The 27,470-nt window shown below is 36.7% G+C and overlaps 1 protein-coding gene across 3 annotated transcripts in view; it reads right to left on the bottom strand.

Annotated features, from left to right (window-relative positions):
* Window positions 1–8,681: 8,681 nt before the first annotated feature.
* The window catches only part of CCDC18 (coiled-coil domain containing 18), a 116,437-nt gene continuing 97,648 nt past the window's right edge, over window positions 8,682–27,470 (bottom strand). The window contains exons 29-31 of one of the 3 annotated variants that reach the window (XM_036846243.1): window positions 22,333–22,800; window positions 14,458–14,512; window positions 8,727–8,791 (exon numbers count right to left, since the gene is read on the bottom strand). In XM_036846243.1, coding sequence (XP_036702138.1) covers window positions 14,498–14,512; window positions 22,333–22,800 — 483 coding nt within the window. In that variant the 3' untranslated portion in view covers window positions 8,727–8,791; window positions 14,458–14,497. Of the gene's footprint in view, window positions 8,792–14,457; window positions 14,513–19,671; window positions 19,736–22,332; window positions 22,801–27,470 lie in introns of those variants that run through there. The other 2 variants (XM_036846254.1, XM_036846234.1) reach the window with 2 other exon arrangements.

Genomic DNA, 27,470 nt, shown 5'->3' with positions numbered 1-27,470 from the left:
TTAATTTGTTACTGTGGTATATCACATTGATTGGTTTGTGTATATTGAAGAATCCTTGCATCCCTGGGATAAATCGCACTTGATCATGGTGTCTGATCCTTTTAACGTGCTGTTGGATTCTGTTTGCTAGTATTTTGTTCAGGATTTTTGCATCTATGTTCATCAGTGATATTGGTCTATAGTTTTCTTTTTTTGTGATATCTTTTTCTGGTTTTGGTATCAGGGTGATGGTGACTTTGTAGAATGAATTTGGGAGTGTTTCTCCCTCTGCAATTTTTTGAAAGTGTTTGACAAGGATTTGTGTTAGCTTTTCTCTAAATGTTTGATAGATTCACCTGTGAAGCCTTGTGGTCCTGGACTCTTGTTTCTTGGAAAATTTTAAATTATGGTTTCAATTTCATTACTTGTGATAGGTCTCTTTATATTTTCTAATTCTTCCTGGTTCAGTCTTGGAAAGTTGTACTTTTCCAAGAATTTTTCCATTTCTTCATGGTTGTCCATTTTATTGGCATACAGTTATTTGCAGTAGTCTCTTATAATCCTTTGTATTTCTGCAGTGTCAGTTGTGATTTCTCCTTTTTCATTTCTAATTTTATTGATTTGCATCCTCTCCCTTTTTTTCTTGATGAGTCTGGCTAAGGGTTAATCAATTTTGTTTAACTTCTTGAAGAACCAGCTTTTAGTTTTATTGATCTTTGCTATTGTTTTCTTCGTTTATATTTCATTTATTTCTGCTCTGATTTTTATGATTTCTTTCCTTCTACTGGCTTTGGGTTTTATTTGTTCTTCTCTAGTTGTCTTAAAGGTAGGGTTAGATTGTTTACTTGAAATTTTTCTTGCTTCTTGAGGTGAGATTGAATTGCTATAAACTTCCCTCTTAGAACGGCTTTTGCTGTGTCCTATAGGTTTTGGGTCATCGTATTTTCTTTGTCATTTGTTTCTATGTATTTTTTTATTTCTTCTTTGATTTCTTCAGTGATCTCTTGGTTATTTAGTAGCACACTGTTTAACCTCCATGTGTTTCTGTTTTTTATGGGTTTTTCCCTGTAATTGAGTTCCAATCTCATAGCGCTGTGGTCAGAAAAGATGCTTGATATGATTTCAAATTTCTTAAATTTTCTGAGGCTTGATTTGTGACCCAAGATGTTATCTATCCTGGAGAATGTTCTGTGTGCACTTGAGAAGAAAGCGAATTCTGCCAGTTTTGGGTGGAATGTTCTATAAATATCAATTAAATCTACCTGGCCTATTGTGTCATTTAAAGCTTGTTTCCTTATTTATTTTATGTTTGGATGATCTGTCCATTGGTGTAAGTGGGGTGTTAAAGTCCCCTACTATTATTGTGTTACTGTCGATTTCTCCTTTCATGGTTGTTAGCATTTGCCTTATGTATTGAGGTGCTCCTATGCTGGGTGCATAAACATTTATGATTGTTATATCTTCTTCTTGGATTGATCCTTTGATCATTATGTAGTGTCCCTCCTTATCTCTTGTAACAGTCTTTATTTTAAAGTCTATTTTATCTGATACAAGTATTGCTACTCCAGCTTTCTTTTGATTTCCATTTGCATGGAATATCTTTTTCCATCCCCTCACTTTCAGTCTGTAAGTGTCCCTGGGTCTGAAGTGGGTCTCTTGTAGACAGCATATACACAGGTCTTGTTTTTGTATCCATTCAGCTAGTCTGTGTCTTTTGGTTGGGGCATTTAATCCATTTACATTCAAGGTTATTATCGATAAGTATGTTCCTATTAACATTTTCTTAATTCTTTTGGGTTTGTTTCTGTGGGTCTTTTTCTTCTCTTGTGTTTCCCACCTAAAGAAGTTTCTTTAGCATTTGCTGTAAAGCTGGTTTGGTGGTGCTGAATTCTCTTAGCTTTTGCTTGTCTGAAAAGCTTTTGACTTCTCCATCGAATCTGAATGAGATCCTTCCTGGGTAGAGTATGTTGGTTGTAGGTTTTTCTCTTTCATCACTTTAAGTATATGCTCTCACTCCCTTCTGGCCTGCAGAGTTTCCACTGAAAAATCAGCTGATAACCTTATGGGTATTCCTTTGTATGTTATTTTTTGTTTTTTCCTTGCTGCTTTTAATATTTTTTCTTTGAATTTAATTTTTGTTAGTTTGATTAAGATGTGTCTTAGTGTGTTTTTCCTATGGTTTATCCTGTATGCGACTCTCTGTGCTTCCTGGACTTGGGTGACTATTTCCTTTCCCATGTTAGGGAAGTTTTCGACTATACTCTCTTCAAATATTTTCTCAGATCGTTTGTTTTTGTCTTCTTCTTCTGGGACCCCTATAATTCGAATGTTGGTGTGTTTAGTGTTGTCCCAGAGGTCTCTGAGGTTGTCTTCAATTCTTTTCATTCTTTTTTCTTTATTCTGTTCCTCAGAGGTTATTTCCACCATTTTGCCTTCCAGCTCACTTATTCATTCTTCTGCCTCAGTTATTCTGTTATTGATTCCTTCTAGTGTATTTTTCACTTCAGTTATTGTGTTGTTCATCTCTGTTTGTTCGTTCTGTAGTTCTTCTAGATCTTTGTTAAACATTTCTTGTATTTTCTCATCCGGGTCTCCATTCTATTTCTGAGATTCTGGATCATCTTTACTATCATTACTCTGAATTCCTTTTCAGGTAGATTGCCTATTTCCTCTTCATTTATTTGGTCTTGTAGGTTTTTACCTTGCTCCTTCATCTGTGACATATTTTTTTGCCATCTCTTTTTTTTTTTTTAATGAGTGGGATTGTGTTCCTTTCTTACTGGTTGTTTGGCCTAAGGTTTCCAACACTGGAGTTTGTAGGCTCTTGGGTAGAGCTGGGTCTTGGGCTGAGATAAGGAACTCTGTGAGACCTCACTCCGATGAATATTCCCTGGGGTCTGAGGTTCTCTGTTAGTCCAGTGGTTGGGACTTGGAGCTCCCACTGCAGGAGCTTCAGCCTGACCCCGGGCTCATGAACGAAGATCCCGCAAGCCACGTGAGGTGGCAAAAAAAAAAAGAGAACAATAACAAAGTAAAAAATAAAATTAGACTAAGTAACTAACAGATATGTTAGAAAGGATATAAAAATAAAACTATAGATGAATCAACAACTGGAAGGTACATCAATACCACAATAGTAAAAAAGAGGAGGAGGGAAAAGAAAAAAAAAGGGGGGGGGGAAGGCCTTGGCTGTGGAGGGCGGGGCCTAAGGGCTAGGTTTAAGCAGTGGGTGGGGTCTACGCTTAGGACCCACAGGGCTGGAAAAGGCCCTGGGGGCTGTAGGCTGTGGGGCTTAGGCTCAAGGAACAGAAGGGACCCAGGCGTGCCTCCCATCCCTGGTCTCAGAGGGCAGGGGACCTCACCTGGGAGCTCAGGAGGCTCCTGGTGCCTGAGTGGGTGGGGAAATCACCCTCTGCTCCTCTCCCACTCCTCCCCGAGGGCCCCTCACGTCTGTCTTTCTTGTTCTCCCCTCGGCTTCCTTCCTATGCCGCCAAGGACCCACACAACCTTTATGGAGTCAATTCCTCTTTAAACCAAGTCTAAGCTTTTTCCTCCTCCATCATCTATCCTACAGACCATCCCCCCAATAAAGTCATGTAGGAGTAAGCTAAAGGAGACATGTTACTGTAAAAGAGATGGTGACATGGGGGTCTAGATCCCTTTTTTATGTAGCTTACTTGTTCCTTTTAAATCTCCCCAAGCTTGGTCTCTGACCTATCGTTTTCATTATATAATAGATTACTGCTAAATTAGCTAATAATGGACAGCTCTTGTCACATAGTCACTTGATGTCCCGTGGACATGTGCTCAATAGCATGACAGGAGATGCTTTTCAAAAAGCATGTAGTTCTCTGCTGCAGAAAGTATGACTTTGCTCCAGAACCCCAGGGTGTTTGTGCTACAGCTCTCTCATTAGGGCTTGTGAGAGATTCCTCTTACTGTTTTTATCTACCATGGATACTCTACTACCAAGAGATCTGCCAAATCATATGATCTGAGCAGCAGGGCAATTTGCATTGCAGCCTGGACCTACAGCATAATCATCCTCACTTAAATCTGACAACCTTCTAAATTCCCCAGTAAATGGTTTGGAGCAGTATATACTGTTTCCAAAATCCAAATAGACCCATCAAGTGTTGTGTTTCTTTCTCAGTCGTATGGAGTAACGTATAATAACTTGTCCTTTACTTAGCAGGGTTGTCTCATCAATCCCTAGACCACTGGAATCTTGAAGATGTCAATGATGTGGCAGGTGTCTGAATCTTTACAGGCCTTTTCTTCCACTCTCTGGCAAGTATATATCTTACTAGAGCATCAAGAGTATTTGTCATTTCCTGCTTGCCAAGTCTGACTAGTATGGCATCAATATACTATATATATGGTATCATGACAAGCATAATGGTTTTATGGACTGTCAAGACAACTGAGGTCCCTGAAGATTATTTTGACAAAATTCAGGAGCATTAACATAGACTCCAGATGGCTTGTATGTACTGCTGGCCCTAGTAAATGTTTTAAATTGAAGTATAGTTGATTTACAATGTTCTATTAGTTTCTGGTGTGCAGCAAAGTGATTCAGTGATTTTTTATATATATATATATATATTCTTTTTCATATTCTTTTCCATTATGGTTTATTACAAGATATTGAACATAGTTCCCTGTGCTATACAGCAGGACCTTGTTGTTTATCTACTTTATATATAGTAGTTTGTATCTGCTAATCCCAAACTCCTAATTTATCCTCCCCCCTGCCCCACTCTGGTAACCATAAGTTTGTTTTCTAAGTCTTTGAGTCTATTCCTGTTTCCTAAATAAGTTCACTTACGTCGTATTTTAGATTACACACATAAGTGATCACATATGGTATTTGTCTTTCTCTTTCTGACTTACTTCACTTAGTATGATAATCTCTAGGTCCATCCATGTTGCTGCAAATGGTATTATTTCATTTTTTTGTTTTTTTTTATGGCTGAGTAGTAGTCCATTGTGTATATACCTCATCTTCTTTATTCATTCATCTGTTGATGGACATTTAGGTTGCCACGTTTTTCTCCTAATCTTTGAAATATTTTTTTCCTAAAATTGAAGGCATTTCTTTTTTTTTCTTTTTTTGGCTGTGACGCATGGCTTGTGGGATCTTAGTTCCCCAACCAGGGATCAAACCTGGGCCCATGGCAGTGAAAGCCCACATCCTAACCACTGGACCGCCAGGGAATTCCCTGAAGGTACATTTCTGACCGTGCCCAGCAGGCCCAGATTTTACTAATTCCAAGCTGACATGCTCCCTTCTTCTGTCATTTTTCAAATCCGTTAATTGTCAATCAGAATAAAGTCCAAAGTAGCAGCTCTCTACATTACTTACATCATTATCCTGGTATTCAGCCCCCTTTTTAATCAACTGCTCTATTTTTAGCAGAATAGAATGTCTAGTAGCTGACTGGAGAGTTGAAATCATCCATCACTATTGTACCATGCCTTTGTACCAATTTCCTGATCAGTATTAAGAAAGACTTGTCCACAAATAGTTGGTATGGCCCATAGTATCTCCTACAGTTAAATCACTTGTTTATCTCTTCTTTAATCCTCACTCAATTGAGTGTCATCATGCTTCTTCTCCCAGGTTTCATTTAGTATAACTTCTTAAGCTACATTTATTTTTGTACATCTATTCCTGAACAAGGGATTCAATAATCACCCATTGGTGTATTTCACAGATGAGTCTTATTCCACCAAGCCTCAGTGAAACTTCTTAGTACAAACTGTTCTCTTAAAAAAAACCTCAAAAATTTCCTTAGAAGTTGAATCATGAGTAACAAAAATAGGTCTCCAGAATCTTAGGCTGTCAAAATGCGTTATACCCAACTTCTCTCATCTTCCTAGTTCTCCACATCCCTACAACATGTCAGTAGGTACAGAGAACAAAACCAGATATTTATTGAATTACACAATTCTTTCAGTAAGCTCATCATCATTTTGTTTGAGAAACTTTTACTAATCTGCTAAGTAAACTTCAAGCTTTGATAGAGGAAATGGTGTATTTTATATGACACAGAGTAATGAAATGAAAATTTAATATTTTCATTATTGTATCTGTACTTTTTCATTTTGATTAAATATCTTCCTTATAGCTGAAATTTGTTTTCTTTCAAACTGGTCTTAGTTTCTTTTAGACTTGAGCTTATGAGTCCATGTTGGTTTTCATTACTTGGTTAAATAACCAGAGCCACTGACAGTAGTGTTTGAAATAGTGATCCCAGCTCTAACAAAATTTGACCTAATTTACAGTGTATTAATTCTAAAATTTTCTAGTACTCCTTCACCTTTAAATTATACCTTGCTTTCATTCTATAGCTGTTTTGTCAATCCATTAAGTACAAAACGAGTTTGGCGCCTCCTAGGTCTTAAAAATCTTCCCTTTAGAGAGGCACAGATTTAAGAACAATACCCCTCTTCTCTGCCCACAAAAAGTTGTTTTATTTGTCCTGAGTAAGAATGCACTGTGTTCACTCTATTAGTGTATACTTTCTTTTTTTTTTAACTTTATGTGTATAGCAAGCTGTAGGGCTTTATCTTCAGACAGCAAACTGACTCCTCAAAAGAGAGCCATGTCATGGTATTCCCTCATGATGCTACTGTGGCCTATGGCTTGATCCTCAGCTTTGCAGATAACAAAATCTAGTCATTCAGAAAATCTGATTCATGGCAATCATTCATGAAAGACTGATACTTAACACAAATACTAATTTATAAGTGAAATTTACTAGACAGTCATACTGGCACATTATTATATCCTCATTTTACTAATAAAAAGTTGTGTGGGAAGCAAAGGTATAATTACAAGGTTACATGGTAACCATGAAATTAGAACAAAGTGGAATTAATTGGACATCTACTGAAAACAAAATATGGTCTCATCTATTATGCATGCATCTCTTGAATAGTTTTAAAGTAAATCAAAGGTTTAGAATGGCCAGTTAGGGTAGCTATACTGTTAGTTTTGCCTCTCTGGCTAAGGTGACAACTGACAACCAGGGTGAATTTAAAGGATATAAATAGACATTTCTCCAAAAATGACATACAGATGGCCAACAAACACATGAAAAGATGCTCAACATCACTAACCATTAGAGAAATGCAAATCAAAACCACCATGAGGTATCACCTCACACCGATCAGAATGGCCATCGTCAAAAAATCTAGAAACAGTAAATGCTGGAGAGGGTGTGGAGAAAAGGGAACCCTCCTGCACTGTTGGTGGGAATGTAAATTGATACAGCCACTACAGAGATTCCCTAAAACACTAAAAATAGAACTACCATATGACCCAACAATCCCACTACTGGGCATACAGCCTGAGAAAACCATAATTCAAAAAGATATATGTACCACAATGTTCATTGCAGCACTATTTACAATAGCCAGGACATGGAAACAACCTAAATGTCCATTGACAGATGAATGGATAAAGAAGATGTGGCACATATATACAATGGAATATTACTCAGCCATAAAAAGGAACGAAATTGAGTTACTTGTAGTGAGGTGGATGGACCTAGAGTCTGTCATACAGAGTGAAGTAAGTCAGAAAGAGAAAAACAAATACCGTATGCTAATGCATATATATGGAATCTAGAAAAATGGTACTGATGAACCTAGTGGTAGGGCAGGAATAAAGACGCAGACCATGAGAATGGACTTGAGGACATGGTGGGGAACGGGAGGCTGGGACGTAGTGACAGAGTAGCATTGACATATATACAGTGCCAAATGTAAAATAGCTAGCTAGTGGGAAGCTGCTGCATAGCACAGGGAGATCGGCTCAGTGCTTTGTGACGACCTAGAGGGGTGGGATAGGGAGGGTGGGAGGGAGGCTCAAGAGGGAGGGGATATGGGGATGTATGTATGAATATAGCTGATTCACTTTATTGTACAGCAGAAACTAATACAACATTGTAAAGCAATTATACTCCAATAAAGATGTATTAAAAGAAAAAAGGACATAAAGCATTCATGGGGGGGTTCTGGGATATGCCTGGGAAATGCCCAAAAAAGCTAGATTTCTTGCAGGCACATGAGAAGGGAGGGGAAATGAAACAGAAGCAGATAGTTTAATGAACTCTTTCAAGAATCTGGGCCATGTAAGTGCATGACAAGATGGGTAGCTAGACTGAGGATGTGGGATTGAGGATAAGGTTTTTCTTTTTTAGGTTAGGTGAGACTTGGATATGTTTAATGTTGATGAGAAAAAGCTAGTGCACAGGAAAAGACTGACAATAGAGATGAGACGAGATAACTGATGAAGGAAAGTCCCTGAGAATACAGAAAGGGATCCAAAATACAGGTAAACAGATTACCTAGAGGGAAACCTAGACTTCACTCAGATGACAAAGAGTGCAGATTAAGTTTGTAAATGTAGGAGCAGGAAATTGTAGGAATTCTCTTCTGATGGCTGCCATTCATTCTTTGAAGCAGGAGGTAAAGTCACCTGCTAAATATGTATCTGTGTGTGGGTGTCATGACAGACTTAAGAGAAGTAGTTAAGATTTGATCCAAGTGGAGATAAAGATTAATACAAAGAATTTTTAGGCAATGGTGTAAAATTAGGGTAAGGTTAAGCTACTTTACAAAGAGATCCTCAAAATTCAGTTGCTTAAAAAGACAGAATTTTATTTCTCTCTCATGTAATAGTCCAAGGAAAGTGCTCCAGGTCACATAGGCATGCAGGTTCTTTCTATATTGTTTTTCTGCCATCTCCTATGGTGTTTTCCTCATCTATATGATTGAAGTTGGGTTGCAGGCAATTCCAGCTCTAGAGAAAGGAAAAGAACTTGGAGGAGCATGTACGTAATATTTTAATGCCCACACCTGAAGTTTTACACATTTCTGCTTGTAGTCTTCTGGTGAGAACTTAGTCACTGGAGAGGCTGGGAAATACAGTGCCTGGCCACTGGCCCAGCTAAAACTCTGTAATTATAGAAAAAGGAAAAGAACTGATTTCGGTGAAAAATTAGTAGTCTTCACCACAGCACGGCTGTATGCTTTTCTCAATATATAACAACTTAAATATAGGGGAAAAAAAGGATAGATAATGAATTCAGTAAAGCTTTTCCGTGTAACCAAAGAACTAACAATTTCAGGATAATGGCAAGGGAGTGATTTGAAGAGACAGACCATCATAATATCTAGGTTGAATAAGAAAATGAATAATAACTGCAGGTAACAGTTAGCATTCACTGTTCACTTACTATGTGCCAGGTAGTATTCTAAGTGCTCTAAGTGTATTTGACTTGTTTAATACTCATAACAACCATTTAAGGTATGTGCTGTTATTCTACTTTATAATTAAGGGAACAAAGGCACATAGAGATTAAATAACTTGCCCAAAGTGACACAGTAAATTGGTGGCAAAGTCAGGCTCTGAACTGGTTCAGAAATAATCTGGTCTAAAGCCCACACTCTTGACCTCATCATTATACTGCCTCAATGATAGCGGTTACTGTCTATTGAGTATTTACTCTTTTCAGGTAGTATACTAGTATTTCATGTGCATTATCTAATTTTATCTTCACCATAAGCTGCTGAGGTAGCTACTGCTTCTATTTTACATTTAAGGAGACTAAAGTTCAGTTATTCAATAACTAGCTCCACGTCATGTGCTTATAATAAAAGTGAAGAAACAATGATCAAATCCAGATCTGTATTATCTCTAAGCCCATTTCTTCTTTCTAAATATCTAAACTTTTATTATTAATATAGAATTTATGAACAGTGAAATTCAGCTATTGTAAGCACATAAGTCAATGAGTTTTGTCAAACGTATATACCTATGTAGCAAACAACCTAATCAGGATAGAACATTTCTATCATCTCAGAAAGTTTCCTCCTGTCCCTCTTCTTTTTTTTTTTTTTTTTTTTCAAGAGGGAGAGAGAGAACATATTTGTATTCTATTTATTTATTTATTTATTTATTTATTTTTGGCTGTGTTGGGTCTTCGGTTCGTGCAAGGGCTTTCTCTAGTTGCGGCAAGCGGGGGCCACTCTTCATCGCGGTGCGGGGACCGCTCTTCATCGCGGTGCGTGGGCCTTTCACTATCACGGCCCCTCCTATTGCGGGGCACAGGCTCCAGACGCGCAGGCTCAGTAGTTGTGGCTCACGGGCCCAGCTGCTCCGTGGCATGTGGGATCTTCCCAGACCAGGGCTCGAACCCGTGTCCCCTGCATTAGCAGGCAGATTCTCAACCACTGCGCCACCAGGGAAGCCCTCTTCTTTTTTTTTTAAAGCACCTTTTTTTTTTAAAGATCGTCATTTAAATTTTATTTATTTATTTATTTGTTTGTTTGTTTGTTTGTCTGCTTTGGGTCTTCGTTGCTGTGCGCGGGCTTTCTCTAGTTGCGCTGAGCGGGGGCTATTCTTCGTTGCGATGCACGGGCTTCTCATTGCGGTGGCTTCTTTTGCTGCAGAGCACAGGCTCTAGGTGTATGGGCTTCAGTAGTTGTGGCACATGGCCTCAGTAGTTGTGTCTCATGGGCTCTAGAGCGCAGGCTCAGTAGTTGTGGCACAAAGGCTTAGTTGCTCCGTGGCATGTGGGATCTTCCCAGACCAGGGATCGAACCAGGGTCCCATACATTGGCAGGCGGATTCTTAACCACTGTGCCACCAGGGAAGTCCCCCCTGTCCCTTTTCTATTCAATTCCCCACCCTTGAGAGACAAGCACTGTTTTGATTTCTATTATATATCAGTTTTGTTTGTTCTTAAAATTCATATAAATGGAGTCATATAGTATTTAGTTTTATGTATAGCTTTTTTCATTCAGTATATTTTTGATATGTATCCATTTATTCTGTATAACAGTTTATTCTTTTTATAGTACTTAACTGTGAATGTATCAAGTTGCCTATTCATTCTTATACTCATGGACATTTGAGTTTTTCTAGTTTTTGGCTATAAATGAGAAATGGTACTATGAACATTAATGTACAAGTCTTTTGGTATACATATATTTTCATTTCTTTTGGCTAAATATCTAGGAGTGGTATTGCTGGATCATATAATAGCTCTATGTAGAAATTAAAAGGAACTGCCAAAGAATTTTCCAAAGTGATTCTAGATGTTCCACATCATTTGGTGTTACCAGTTATTTTAATATTAGCTTTTTTTTTTTTGTTTATTTGTTAATATTAGCTATTCTCATGGGTAGCCTATTGTGGTTTTATTTTTATTTTCTTAATGACTAAAGATGTTGAACACTTTTAAATGTGCACATGACCACTCACATATGTTATTCTGTGAAGTATCTGTTTAAGTCTTTTACCTTTTTTTTTGTTTTTTGGCCATGCTGTGCAGCATGCGGGATCTTAGTTCCCCAACCAGGGATTGAACCCAGGCCCCCTTCATTGGGAGCATGGAGTCTTAACCACTGGACAGCCAGGGAAGTCCCCTTACCTATTTTTAAATTGGGATTTAAAATTTTCTTTTAATTTATAGTGAGTTTTTTACAAATTTTGAATGCAAGTTTTCTGTCTCATATATTTATAGCTCTCTCTCTGTAGTATGTGTTTTCATTTTCTTAATGCTGAGAGATTTAAGAGAAGCTTTTCATTTTGATCAAGTCACTCATTAACTTTTATAACTAGTGCTCTTTGGGTCCTAAGAAATCTCTACATACTCCAAAGTCATGAAGTTATTCTCCTATGTTTCTTCTAGAATCTTTAAAGTTTTAGATTTTACATTTAGGTCTATAATCTACCCTGACTTAATTTTAAAATATAATATGAGGTAGAAATGAGATTATTTTTTTCCCCCTTAAGTTTCTCCAACAGTTCCATCATTATTTGTTGAGGGCTTTCCTTTCAACATTGAATTACTTAGGTGCCTTGCTGAAAATCAGTTAAATATATACCTTTACATATTATATATATATAAATATATATTAAATCATATAAATATATAAATACATAATCTGTTATGTTCCACTGATATATTTATGAACTCTTTTTAGTTCTATTGAATTGTAACTTCATAATAATTCTTGAAATCAGGTAGTATAGTGTAAGTCCTCCAACTTTGTTCTTTTTCAAGATTATTTGTCTCCTCTAGGTCCTTGACATTTCCAATTAACTGTTAGAATCAGCTTGTCAAAGTCTTTAAAAAAATCTATTGGAATTTTGTTTGGGTCTGCATTGAATCTATACATCAATTTGAGATAGAACTGACATCTTAGCAATATTGAACATCATTAATGTGGTATATATTCTCTTTCTCTTTAAATCTTTGTCTTGGCAGTGTTTTGAACTTTTTAATATACAAGTCTTCATGTCTTATATTAAATTTTTTCCTAGGTACTTTATGTTGCTTATTGTTGATATGAAAAAGGTTTTAGTGATTTGAATAGAAGATCAAACCAGTCACAACATTCCCTTAAGCCAAAGCATAATCAAGGCCCTAATTCTCCTCAATTTGGTGGAGGCTGAGAGGTGAGGAAGCTACCGAAGAAAAGTTTGAAGCTAGCAGAGGCTGGTTCATGAGGTTTAAGGAAAGACACCATCTCCCAACATCAAAGTACAAGGTGAAGCAGCAAGCGCTGATGTAGAAGCTGCAAGTTATCCCGAAGATCTACCTAAGATAATTAATGAAGGTGGCTACACTAAACAATAGACTTTAAGCACAGACTAAACAGCCTTCTATTGGAAGAAGATGCCATCAGGACTTTCATAGCTAGAGAGGAGAAGTCAATACCTGGTTTCAAAGCTTCAAAGACAGGCTGACTTTCTTGTCAGGGGCTAACGCAGCTGTGACTTGAAGTTGAAGCCAATGCTCATTTACCATTCTGAAAATCCTACGGCACTTAAGAATTATGCTAAATCTACTCTGCCTGCACTCTGTAAATGCAACAATAAATCCTGGATGACAGTACATCTGTCTACAACATGGTTTACTGAATATTTGAATCCCACTGTTGAGACCTACTGCTCAGAAAAAAAGATTCCTTTCAAAATATTACTGCTCATTTACAACACACCTGGTCACCAAGAGCTTGGATGGAGATGTACAATGAGATTAATGTTGCCTTCATGCCTGCTTAACACAACGTCCATTCTGCAGCCCATGGATCAAGGAGCAATTTCCACTTTCAAGTGTTATTATTTGAGAAATAAATTTTGTAAGGCTATAGCTGCCATAGTGAGTGATTCCTCTGATTGATCTGCGCAAAGTAAACTGAAAACCTGCTGGAAAGGATTCACCATGCTAAATACCATTAAGAACATTTGTGATTCATGGGAGGACAAAATACTAACACTCATAAGAATTTGGAAGAAGTTAATCCCAAACCTCCTGGATGACTTGGAGGGGTTTAAGACTTTAGTGGAGGAAGCAGCAAGAGAACTAGAATCAGAAGTGGAGCCTGAAGTTTTGACTGAATTGTCACAATCTCATGATAAAACTTGAATGAATGAGGGGTTACTTCTTATGCATGAGCAGAGAGAGTAGTTCCTTGGGATGGAATCTACTCCTCGTGAAGATGCTGTAAAGACTGTTGAAGTGACAACAAAGGATTTAGAATATTATATAAACTTAGGTGATAAAGCAGGATTTGAGAGGATTGACTCCAATTCTGAAAGAAGTCCTACTGTGGGTAAAAGGCTGTCAAACAGCACTGCATGCTACAGGAAATTGTTTGTTAAAGGAAGGGTCCATCTGTGCGGCAATCTTCATTGTTGTCTTATGTTAAGAAATTGCCACAGACACCCCAGCCTCAGCCACTACCAAGACAGAGGAAAGATCCTCCACCAGAAAAAAGATAATGAATGCTGAAGGCTCAGATAACGGTTAGTATTTGTTAGCAATAAAGCATTTTAAAATTAAGGCATGTACATTGATTTTTTTTAGACATAATGCTACACAGACTAACATACATAGTTATGTAAACATAACTTTGATTATGCTTGATTTGTTTACTGTGCTATTCACTTTTTTGCAGTGGTCTGGAACTGCACTACCAATAAAGCATTTTAAAATTAAGGCATGTACAAGACTGTCATGTGGATTAAATGAGTTAACAAATATAAAATGCCTAAAATAGTGCTTGATAAATGGTAAACATTCAACAAAAGCTAGCCATTATTAATACAATTATGAACCTGTGGCAGAATGAGCTCTAAATTCATATTACTTGTTTTAAAAATAAAGTATCACTAGAAAAATAAGCAAATAATATGGTAGACTGAATGTACTTATTATGCATTTTAACAATGATTTCTACATAAAAAATAAAGAAAAGGAAAGTAGCAAGTTTAAACCAAAACAATAAATAAAGTGAATTAATTTTCACAAAAAGTATAAGTAAGCTTTAGAAGAAAGAACTTTCTTTAAAAATCTGAAAATGTATTCAAAATATAAAATTTATTCAAAAGCAATAAAATAACAGTTTCTATGAAGTATGAACTCTATATAATAAGTAAACACAGCACAGTACCAAAAATTCCATTTTTCATCACATCAACGTCTTCTTTTAATTACAAATTTTCTCCCTGGAACAATGCAAATTAATAGATTATTATTTGAAATATTGATTTAGCATTAAAAGTCCACTATAATAATGAGGGGCATAATTTAAAGCAAGAGTGGAAAATATTTAGTCAGTTGAAAAACATGAATCAGAATGTCAATAATGGACCACATCGATAGAAAAAGCAAATAAATCTGGTTGGGGGATTAGGAGGGAGTGCAAAATTAAATTAAATTGATTTTAAAAACAAAAACAGGTGACAATAAAAATAAGATATTTAGACATCGGTGTCACTTTATGGTAACTGAAGGCACAGTAAGAAAGATAGATGAAGGGCTACATGAAAAAAGTCAATGAAAAAGAGAGAAGAGAGAAAAAAACAGAGCAGGAAAGGAAAAAGACAAGAGAGAAATGTTGCACAAAGAAGTAGCACAACATACAGAAGTAGAAAAATAGAGGGAAAAGTCTCAGGAGATTCTAAAACTATAGGTCAAATATTCTTGTCATATCTTGGTCTTTGCTTGGGCCAGGAATTTGAAAATATTATCATGTCTCTAGGTATTTACCTGTACTCCTACTTCATCTTGTTTTTTTGTTTTCCACTTTTGTTACCCAATCACTGATTTTATCAATTCTCATTTTTCATCTTGTTGCACGGTATACAGGACCATATTTTGTAAACTACTTTTCTTTTTGAAAATAAGAGGGATAAATAATACTCCTTTCAACTTCCTAATAAACTGTGAATTAGCTAATTAATTCACAACACTTCTACTGCTCTAATCTAAAACAGGAGTTCTTAACTCGAAGTCTGTGAACTCCTTGAAACTGTGTTCAAAATTGTGTGCATGTGTAACTTTTTGTGAGTTTTGAAGCTTTTGTCGGAGTCTGAAAGCAAAATACTACTGTGGTAGAGGCTTTATTGTGAATGGAATTGCCAACATAGTTAACCATTAAGAAAATCAGTATTGGGGCTGATCTTCTTGTTCCAAGAAAGGAAGCTAACACTTACTTAACATTTCTCACATACCAATTTCTATGTTCTTTCTGCTGCACCAGTGGACTTTAAGATTGCACTCTTTGGAGCAGGGCTAATGGACATCCTAAGCACAGTCCAATAGTGATGGCCCCAGCCCTTCCATTGCTTAAAATAAAGAGCTTTATTTTACACCTTTACACATATTAACTGATGAGTTAAATGCTATCAGGACTCAGCCCGCTGGTTTTTACTCTCTACAGAAGTGAAACTCACACCATGAATTGGAAACAAATGTAAATATCGGACAACACCTTCAAACCAAACTTTAAAACTTTAGTCATTCACCATACCAAAGAAAGATTTTTTTAACAGTGTAGATTAAATTGGAATATGGCGGATAAAGACAATAACAAAAAAGTCTACTATAGTCAAGTGTGGCAGTGAAAGGGTTAAAGGCATGATAGCTAGGGCAAAAAACTCTGTGGTGCTCCCCTTCCCTGGTGCCCTAAGCTTCTGCTTATTTTCCTTAAAAGTTAATCCAAGGCTGCTCTGTAGTTTTTGCATGAGCAGCCATGAAAGAGGTGAGCAAGTAATTGGGTAAAGCTCAGACACAATTCACCCTCAATCAGATAAACTATCTTTGTATCTGATTGACATATTTGTGTTTCTTTATAACATTTCATTTAAACAAGTCTCCTTGGCTTTTTAAAAGAGCTTAAAAAGTCTGCTTTTAAATCAGAGACCAACCCAATGTCTACTTTAGTGATGGGTGAAACAAGCTGAGGACAAGAACTAGCCTGTACATCAAGGTTCTACACCCCAATTTAAAATACTTCATGTCAAATTTTACAAAGTGGTACACAGTTATTAATGCAATGCACATGTAAATGACCATGAAGGTAGTTAAAGAGTAAAACCATAGCAAGTCAAAGTTTCTTTCAATAGTAGCTGTCCTAGCTCTGAATTTTCTTTCCATTAGAAAAAAACAGTGAAATTACAAAGAAAAAAAATGGAGGCCCTACAGAAAAAAGCATTGAGAAGACATCTTCAGCCACCTTTTCCTCAAGATTAGGTATAATCAGTAAGTAATGACCATTAGAAAATTGAAAAAAACCCACAGATGAGCATTTATCAAGCATCAGTCCTAGCACAGGTTCCAAAGGACACCAAATATAGTTCTCAGCAAACAAAAGAGCCAGTCCTTTCTGTCCAAGACAAAATTAAGCCAACACAGAGGCTCATGAGTTATAAGAGTCCCAAGTGAGCTTCAAGTCATGATGAGTATTGACAGTGAAACCGAGCAGGACCCTGTGGGTCTCCTGGGCACAGAAGCCTTTCTGTGTTCCCTGTTTATTGTTTGTAGAAAATAGGCTTCAGCCTCCATGACTTTCCCTGAATTCCAAAGGGCAGGTTCAAACTGTTGCTAATCAGGGAAGGGAGGGGACACAGAGACAGACAAGGGAGGAACAGTCCAAAAACAATAGCGCAGCCTTGGGGCAGGGTTCTGGTCCTGCCTCAAGGGATACACATAACAATATCTTTGAGTTCTTCTGCAGAACTAAATCTCCCAACAAATGGAAGATGTTAACTACTTGATGAAGCATTCTTCATTCCAGAGAGAAAGTCACAGTTTGATAACCTCGAGAACCACAGAAGCTCATCAGGAAACCACCTGAGGACAGATGAAAGGAATACAGGCCCTGCACATACCCTAATCCTTATCAGCAACCCTGTCCTTGAACCACTGCTATAAAATTCCTCACCAAACTCCCTGGGTTTTGAGGCTACGAGCCTCCTGTATCCCCCTTTGCCTGGCAAAGCAATAAAGCTATTCTTTTCTACTTCACCCAAAACTCTGTCTCTGAAATTCAGTACGGCACCAGTGCACAGAGGCCAAGTTTTTGGCATTAACAGTGGTTAGTGCATTTAAAACTCAGCAGAGTATCACTAGTGTTAAAAAACAAAATTCAGGGGCTTCCCTGGTGGCGCAGTGGTTGAGAATCTGCCTGCTAATGCAGGGGACACGGGTTCGAGCCCTGGTCTGGGAAGATTCCACATGCCGCGGAGCGACTAGGCCCGTGAGCCACAATTACTGAGCCTGCGCGTCTGGAGCCTGTGCTCCGCAACAAGAAAGGCCACGATAGTGAGAGGCCCACGCACCGCGATGAAGAGTGGCCCCCACTTGCCGCAACTAGAGAAAGCCCTCGCACAGAAACGAAGACCCAACACAGCCATAAATAAATAATTTAAAAAAAACAAAAAAAAAAACAAAATTCAACCAAGTATATTTGAAGATCTAATTGGCTTTATGAATAATGCATGAATCAGATAGCATTTCATTTAGTAAACAGAGAGATGCTCAGAGTGTTAGGGGAAACAATGACTGAAACTGCTGCCCTAGCCAGGGACCACAGTAACCACTTGCATGAATTACCTTAAACAGGAGGTCCTGGGAAGGAATGCAGAATTAACAAGCTACCACCAACCGGAGTAATTCAGGGAAGGTCAAAAGGAGAGAGGAGACACCAGTCCATATGTCCTACCACCCTCTCAGAATTCTCCTCGCTGGAATCCATCTTGGCTGAGTGATGCGTGTGCCACCAGGAAGGACCCTGAGTCAAAATGATTGGCCAGAGACAACCTGGAAACTAATCCCATCACCATAAAACCCGAGACTGAAAGCCAGTGGCAGAGCAGTCCTCCTGGGTTCCCTTATCCTCTTGCTCTCCACCCAGGTGCCCCTTCCCAATAAAGTCTCTTGCTTTGTCAGCACGTGTGTCTCCTCGGACAATTCATTTCTGAGTGTTAGACAAGAGTCCACTCTCAGGCCCTGGAAGGGGTCCCCCTTCCTGCAACAAAAGGAGCTGTACAATATGGAAGGCATTAATAGGCAGAATCTGGGCAGGATAAGACAGTTATTAGCAAAAGAAAAGAAAGGATTGTTTCAGTCAAGGTCACCTTTCTTTGGGGGAAGGGTGGCCGGTGTCTTATCAGGCAGATTACCTCGATAATGCTGATCAGAAAATTCCAATGATTGACTTAAAATTCCATTCCTAGGAGAGGCTGCAATGAGGTCTTGGTTTGCTGTCCTAGGGGCAAGTGACTCCACTTCATGCTCCACTTTTTTTTTTTTTTTAACACTAGCAATAAATAAAACTATATGTGTACAGAATTTAACTTTGGCTAGATTTTCTTAAGAACTGACTAAAGTATTTTGCACTGAGTTTCCATGATAATAGAATAGGTAAATTGATTTGAAATATTCAAATCCATCTATCTTTCCCAATGACCTTTAGAGTGAGAAATATTCTATCAGTTGTGTAGTAATTTTAAGTCCCACAACCTTAATCTCTAATTGACTAAGTAGTTGCAAGACCAAACTATATAATTAGACAGTACTGAAGAAATATAAGTACAATTATGTAAATAGTATTATCAATAGTGGTTAAGAACAGAGACTCAGCTTCCTCATCTATATAGTGAGAATAATAATAGTAGCCACTAAAATAGAAGATTTGGTATTATTAGGATAATAATAGTACCTATCACAAGGTTGTTAATAAAGATTAAATGAGTTAATCTATGTAAAGCATTTAGAATAGTAAATCTATAATCTATCACAAATTTATCCTATATAAATTCTATTTTACCAAAAATAAGACTCTTGTATATCCATGACTGTAAGGGCCATTGGAATATAGCAGAGGTTCTTAAAGGGAGCAGTACTCTCCCCTAGGGAACATTCTGGAAATCTGTAAGAGTACTTGTTGGTTGTCACTATGATGGGGAAAAAGGGACATCCTGTTGCTGGCACAGAATAGACAGGGACAAAAGACACCAGATGTCTTTTGGTTTGCATGGCAGTTCTACACAACAAAACTATCTCCTTGGCAATCCTACTAGACCTCCCTAGTTCATTTATATTTTCCCACTCTACAAGATAACTGTTTCATATACCTCCCCTCTTCTTAAACCTCTAATACCTTACCCTGCCTTAGCTGATAACCCTGCTTCTTAATTCACTAAGAAAACAAAGGCAATTAATAATGGAATTCCTCCCCTCCCACCATGTGTTTCTTCCACTCCATGTATTTCTGTACCCTTATATTCTGCCTTCCTTCCCAGTACAGTGGATAAACTGCCCCTTCTTTTATTCAAGGCCAATTCTACTTCTCTTCTGGATCCTGTCTCCTTCAGCCTACCTTAAGGATTTTACTCCTTCCACTTTGTCTTGCATTATCAGTTTCCTTGTCTACTGGATCATTCCTACCAACATACAAAAAGCTGTTTTATCTCTTATCCTAAAAAACAAAATAAAAAACTCTCCCTTGATATAACATTCCCCTCATTTCTCTGCTCTACTGTATATCAAGAGTTGTTTATTCTTGGTGTTTCCATTTCTTCTCCTCCCATTCTTTGCTGATTCCACTCTAATCAGGCTTTTATCCTCACTATTACTCTGAAGCCATTCTTAAAAATGTCATTAAGAGCTTCCACATTACCAAATATGATATCAATTATCAATCCTCACTTTATTTAGCAACATTTGACACAGTTGATCTCACCCTCCTTCTTGAAGCACATTTTTACTTGGCTTATGGAATATTATTATACTCTCCTATTTTTCTCCTATCTCACTGTTTACTTCTCAGTTAGCTTTAATTTAAATTATCAATACTCACATGCTAAAAGTAATTTAGCCTTACTAAATTAGGCTTAGTTTTTGGACTTCTTTTTTTTCAACCTCCACTAATTTCCTTGATTTAATCCATCATTATGGCTATAACTACCATCTATATGCTGATGATATCCAAATTTATAATTTGTCTCATAAACGCAACAATTTGTCATCTTCACCTGGACATCTAATGGAACTCTCAAATTTATTATATCTAAAATCAAACCCTTGATTCTCTCCATGCCTCCAAATCTGCTCATCTCCTAGTATTCTTCATCTCAGTAAATGCTCAGTTACTCTGGCTAAACTCTTTGGAGTCTTTCATGACTTCTATGTCACTCAAAACCTATATCAAACACTGTTGGCTCTACCTTCAAAATATATCCAGAAATTGAACCATTCTTAACACCTTCACATCTATCCTCCTGCCTATCCAAAATCATATCCTGCCTGGATTTTTACAAGTAGCCTCCTATATGGTCTCTGTTCTTGTCCCTTTATCATCCATTCTTCATAAAGCAATCAGAGTGACCCTTTAAAAACATAAATCAGATCATGTCACTTTCTTAAGCATAATCCTCCAATGTCTTCCCATCACACTTCAAAAGGAGCTACAAGATCACTATGGCACCCCCACCTCCACTACCCTACTCTTGGCATTATCTCTTATCTCATTTCCTCCCTCTTATTTACACCAAATCATCCATACACCTCCTAGCAGTTTTTTGAACACACCAGGCATGCTACCACCTCAGGACATTAGCACCTGTTCCCGTTCCTCCAATGCTCTTCCTTCAGATACTGAGGTAGTTTAATTCCTTACTTCCTATAGGACTCTGATCAAACGTCATCTTCTCATGAGACCTTCCCTGATCACCAGATCTAAAACAGTATACCTGAGTCACATCATATCCTCTTACCAGCTTTTCTTCATGACACTTATTTCCACCTGGCATTAGAGTATATGTTTATTTACTTGTTTATTGATGATTTCCCCACTAAAATGTAAGCTCTGTTTGGACAGGGTCTTGATCATTTTTGTTTTGTTTATTTATATAATCCCAGTGCCTGGTATATAGTAGATGCTCAATAAATCCTAACTGAATTAAATGGTTAAATAAATGATATACAGTAAACACAACTGTAGTTTTAAAGGCTAGATGAAAACTAATTTTATCAGGCTTCACAGAAGTTTGCCTTGTTTATTTTACCATCTTACTTGTTTGCTATACACTTGAAATTTCATAATGTGTAAATTTTGTTTTTACCAATACCACTATATTTCTAGTCTTCTGCTTATAAATAATAAATTAAGCTTTTTCTTTTTTTTTGGCTGTGCCACATGACTTGCGTAATCTCAGTTCCCCAACCAGGGACTGAACCTGGGCCATGGCAGTGAAAGCCCGGAATCCTAACCACTAGGCTACCAGGGAACTCCCCAAATTAAGCTCTTTTTAATGTAAGGAAGGATGTGGAGAAATGAACAGAAGCTCCAACAGTCTTTGTCTTGGATCCATTCTAAAAACACTTTTTAAACTTTTTAGGCCACCAAACATATTTTGATATGTTTGAAATGAGACAAATGGGCATTTGAAAAAAGCTGAAATTACCTGGAAGAGATTCTTTATTTCTCTGTGCAAACTATAGATTAACTGCTTATAAACAATGTCGAGTGTCTGTAAGGTATGTGTAGCAGGGACAAAGTTGCCTCTTCAGTATGATATGCTCAGGAATAATGGAAGCAGAAAAATCATGTGAATGAGATATTCTGAGCCACTATGGAAATCTATGACCAAAACAAAGGCTACCTTAATAATCTTTACTAGAATGGTTTCCAGGAAGTCTAGGAACACAACTAATTTCAGAACTCCAAAAAACTCTGGAGTTCAAAATACTTTCCCAATATGAGGTAGAATTGTCTTCAGTCAAATATAGAGATTATATTTAATCAAATATATAGGCTATTTTAACAAAAGTTAATTTTCAAAGCTAAATTTTCAACTCTACTTATCTGGGGTAAAAGCATTCTAAACTCACAATGAAGTTTTTCATACTTTCAATATTTGTGTACATCACCTAATGGCATGAGTGCTTCATTTAAACGTATGGGTTTCTTTCCTACAGAAAATAAAATGATACTAATTGGAGACAAATTATTATAACTTCTAATGTATAAAATACATACCTGAGTTGAACCAGCACCTGTTTGCATAGAAGACTTTTTTAATAGTCTCACTTCTTTGTTTATATATCTTAGCATTCCACTAAGAGTACTGAAGTCATTATTCTCAGAACTATCATCTTCTAGGTCATATGGGAGAGGTTTAAATGAGTCTGACTGGGTATAAGTCAGATCCTTCTGGCTTTCTTCTAATGTTGAAGGTTGTTCCAATTGCATTTTTTTTAAGTCCTGCAGTAATTCTTCAGAAAGATCTTCATCACTACGAGTTCTGAAACTAAGGTCACTGGCACTAATAGAGCGACGTAGTTTTCTACACTTGAAGAAAGCTGTGTGAGAATGCTTAGCAAATTTTGAATCTTGAATATCAGGCACAATTTCTACTGGAGATGTAAATGGGGCTGGTAGAAACTTGATGTCTTCTGCCCTTTCATGTCCAGAAATTTTGGCTTGCAATCTGGTTAATTCTGATTCCTGTAGAAAAATTGGTACATAGTAGGTGCTGATTACGTATTTCTTAAATGAATGAATTACTTAGAAAATCAGACTCTTAGAAGTCATCTAAGTTAAACTTCATCCTAGTACAGAAATTCTTTTTATAACAACTCTTGAGTTTTCCAAGCTCTGTTAAAACCCTTCATTTTGGGACAATTATCTATATTCACTAGAAATATGTTTAAACTATACTAAGGAATTCCATTGAAAATTACATTTTCCTTAAAGAACTTTTTCTTTCTCAGTATTGATGACAATATAAATTTCTATTCAAGACTGAAATCTTACATCTAAAAAATTTTCTGCAAAAGTATAAAAAGGTATACAATCATTTGTTAATCTAACATACATACATACAAAAAACAATGCCCTGCAGATTTTTCTAATAGGAAATAAATGTCTATTAGCGCCTCTGCTTTATATGTCATCATCACAAGAAACCTTTACTAGAAATTTTTCAAAGAAAAACTTTTAAATGATTAATAATATTTAATAAATTAATCCTTATTAAATAAACTTTTCATTTCTGTTTTTCCATGTCCTTCATTTGGGTCCTCTGACCCAACTTTGGGATCCTAAGAATAAGACTGCATACACTGAAAAGCGATAAAGCCAAAAAAAAAAAAAGGGAAGACATTTTAATTTCAAAAGTTAAACATATGTAGTAGTTTCCTGTTCAAATACATTCTCCTTTTCTTACAGGTATCCATAAGATGCATATTTATAAACCAGTCACTTTTAAACTGATAGTTTCTATTCTTTCTAAAAATACTGTGCTTATAAATAAAATTGTCATAACCACAGTGTGCACTGCAAAATGAAAGTTTAACATGCATTTTTCAGTCCTTTGATGTCTTTACAGTACTTTAATCTAGATAAACTTGATTTATAAGTGGCAGAAGTGCCAATTTTTTTTTAGTAAGTCCTGTATTCACATTTTTATAATCATAATTAATGAAGTAATTATAAAGTTGACACATATAAGGTCATGTGCAGTTCAAGTTTTTTTTAAACTTCTGTGTGTTATCTAGCCAAACTGAGAAATGTGGTGTCTCAGATAAGCAGGATTCCATTTAACTTACAGTTCAACACCTCATTTTTACAAAGAAATGTAGTATACTGAATATATTAAACATAATTCAACTTTTTCTTAAGACTCAGAGAAGTTCACTGTTGTGATCATTATTGTAGTGTGCAATAATACAGTGATGTCTTCAGGGCTTTCAGAAAATGGACTTAGCTTTGCTCTTACTTCCTCAAATACGAGGGTACTTGTTAGGGTACTAAAAGAAGTGAACTGAAAAGATCTGTTGCCTCAAACAGTGTTCTTCTCTTCTCCCTCACTTCTGTTTCTGTTCTCTGTCATTTACTGCTGCTCTCAATGAATTGCTTTCCATTATTTATAGTTACTTCTAATTGTTACATTTATGCCAGCTTCTGCTCTTCTATTAGTTTTTCTTCTTTCTTTCTCTCTTATCCTCCTTAACTTCTCTCCAATCTAGACTTTGGAGCCAGCTGTGTTTGACTTACTTTCTACTGTCAGAAAACAAAGAAATTCTACCTCTGTCTGGTATACTGGCTAATCATAGTACATGTTCTAAGATCTCTGTATGTATGGTTCATTTAAGAATTGCTGCTATTTTGACAATATTTTCACAACTTCCTAAGTATTTGAACTTAAAAACTTCTGAATAATTGATGAGTGCAATACAACTGTATTTATCTCATTGGTAATATCTAACAAGTGAGCAGACATAATTACTGTGACAAGGGATATACAATGCAGAATCTTCAAAATTTTTAGTCAATTTTTTGCAATGAAGTTTTATAATTTTGTATAAATGTTGTAAATCCCCAGAACACTAACTATATTAGTATTTTAGTAAAAGCATAGAGTGTTCAACTGAAACATAATTTTAGATTCTGTCTATTCAGCTTTCCTCTAGTACTGTGAATATAAAGTATTTTATAAGAGGAATTTAAGTGCTCAGGTTAATAATTACAAATATTTCTAAGGTATTAATTGACTGAGTTTTTTTGGTTTTCAATAACTTCCATTTTGCTATAAAATCATTTATTGCTTCAAAACTATCAGTGAGGTTGGTCTTTTTTTAAGGTCTTAGCTGACAGTGTTAATCATACTTATTGGCAGTTTGAACTAATATTAAATTTTTTATCTTTATGCATCAATACTGAGATTAATTCAAATTCCAGAGTAAACTGTCATGATCAATAGGGGTGAATAAGTAGCAAGAGGTTATTTGAAAAATGACATATGTACTCAAAAACCAGTAAAAAAAATTTGTTAACATAATCTTACACTTTCTACTTTATGATTTTTAGAGGAACTTGCCTGATTTCAAAAAATGCTCCTACTTTTTCTTTTTTATATATATCTTTATTGGAGTATAATTGCTTTACAATGTTGTGTTAGTTTCTGCTGTACAACAAAGTGAATCAGCTATATGCATACATATATCCCCTCCTTCTTGAACCTCCCTCCCACCCTCTCTATCCCACCCCTCTAGGTCGTCATAAAGCATCGAGCTGATCTCCCTGTGCTATGCAGCAGCTTCCCACTAATGCTCCTCCTTCTAAAGTACATCAAATATAAAACCCTCTAAAGTAAACATTATGATTAAGTTGGTATTTGCACAAGTTCCAGGCCAAGATGGCAATACAGGCTCCTCTCATATCTCCTCCCACACACAAAACACCAAATCTACAGCTACATAAGGAACAATTCCCTTCAAAAGAAACAAGCTGAGAAACATCTACACATTGGGTGGATAAGAAATTGCCCACACCAAAACTAGTAGGAAAGCTGAGACTCACTTTTGCCATAAACCCCACGTCAAGCACAGGGCCATACGATGGGAGGGAACACCTGACTTCCAGTTTCTTCCTTAAGAGCAAAGGGCTTGGATCCCACATCTAGTGCTCCAACTTTTAAGACTTCCACCTGAGTGATGGGCCCTCAAAACACTTAGCTGTGAAAGCCAACAGGGCTTGAGTCCGACACACAAGATTACAGCAAACAAAGAAGCAGTTCTTAACAGGCTTCCAAGGATGTACCATGGCTATCCCCTTACAACTCAGTACAGAAGGAGCAGTACGAGGGAACCCTGTAAGACTATCAGCAGAAACTGCAGGCCAGAAGGCAGTGGCATGATACATTCAAAGTGCTGAAAGAAAAAAACTGCCAACCAAGAACACTCTTCCTGGGACTTCTCTGGTGGTGCAGTGGTTAAGAATCCGCCTGCCAATGCAGGGGACATGGGTTCGATCCCTGGTCTGGGAAGATCTCACATGTCATGGAGCAACTAAGCCTGTGCACCACAACCACTGAGCCAGCGCTCTAGAGCCCACGTGCCGCAACTACTGAGCCTGTGTGCTGCAACTACTGAAGTCCGCGCACCTAGAGCCCATCTGCAACAAGAGAAGCCACCGCAATGAGAAGCCCCTGCTCGCTGCAACTAGAGAAAGCCCACGTGCAGCAACAAAGGCCCAACACAGCCAAAATAAATAAATAAATAAATTAAATAAAATACTCTTTGAGTTAAAAAAAAAAAGAATACTCTTCCTGGCAGTTGTCCTTCAGAATTGAAAGGGAGATAAAGCACTTTCCAGACAAGCAAAAGCTGAAAGAGTTCATCTCCACTAGACTAACCTTACAAGAAATGTTACAGAGACTTCTTCAAGCTGAAATAAAAGGACACTAATTATTAACAGAAAAACATGAAAATTTAAATCTCATTGATAAAGGTAAATATATAGTTAAATTCATAATGCTCTAATGTTGTAATGGTGATAAGTAAATTACTTATAACTATAGTATGAAAGTTAAAAGACAAAAGTATTAAAAGTAACTATAGCTACAATGATTTGTTAATGGGTACACTGATAAAAAGAAGTAAATTTTGACATCAAAAACAAAATAAAGGGGGGACAGAGTAAAAATGTAAAGCTTTAGTATACATTCAAAGTTAAGTTCTTATCAACTTAAAATAGACTGTTATACATATGTTTTATGTAAGCCTCAAGAAAACTACAAAGCAAAACTTATCATAGAAACACAAAAGATAAAGGAAACTAAACAATCCATTACAGAAAATCATCAAATTATAAATGCAGAGAGCAACAGAAGAAGAAAGGAACGAAGGAATTAAAAACAGCCAGAGAACAATGAACAAAATGGCAAGAGTAGGTCCATACTTATCAATAATTAAATATAGATGGACTAGATTCTCTAATCAAATGACAGAGTGGTTTAATAAAAAAATAAGACCTAACTGTATACTGCCTAGAAAGACTCACTTCAGTTTTAAGGACACACATAGGCTGAAAGTGAAGGGATGTAAAAATATATTCCATGTAAATGGAAACCAAAAGAAAGCTGAGATAACTACACTTATTTAAAAAAAAAACAGACTTTAGGCCAAAAGTGTAACAAGAGACAAAGAGGGTCATTATAGAATGATAAAGGGGTCGGGTCAATCCAACAAAAGAATATAACATTTGTAAATATTTTGCACCTAAAAAACACAGGAGCATCTAAATATATAAAGCAAGTATTAACAGACAGCAACATATTAATGTAGGGGACTTCAATATCCCAGTTTCATCAATGGATAGATCATCTAGACAGA

The sequence above is a fragment of the Balaenoptera musculus genome, chromosome 1 (genome assembly GCF_009873245.2).
Source record: "Balaenoptera musculus isolate JJ_BM4_2016_0621 chromosome 1, mBalMus1.pri.v3, whole genome shotgun sequence".
NCBI lineage: Eukaryota > Metazoa > Chordata > Mammalia > Artiodactyla > Balaenopteridae > Balaenoptera > Balaenoptera musculus.
The sequence above is the reverse complement of the archived record's forward strand: the minus strand, read 5'-3'. Positions and strand labels throughout refer to the sequence as shown.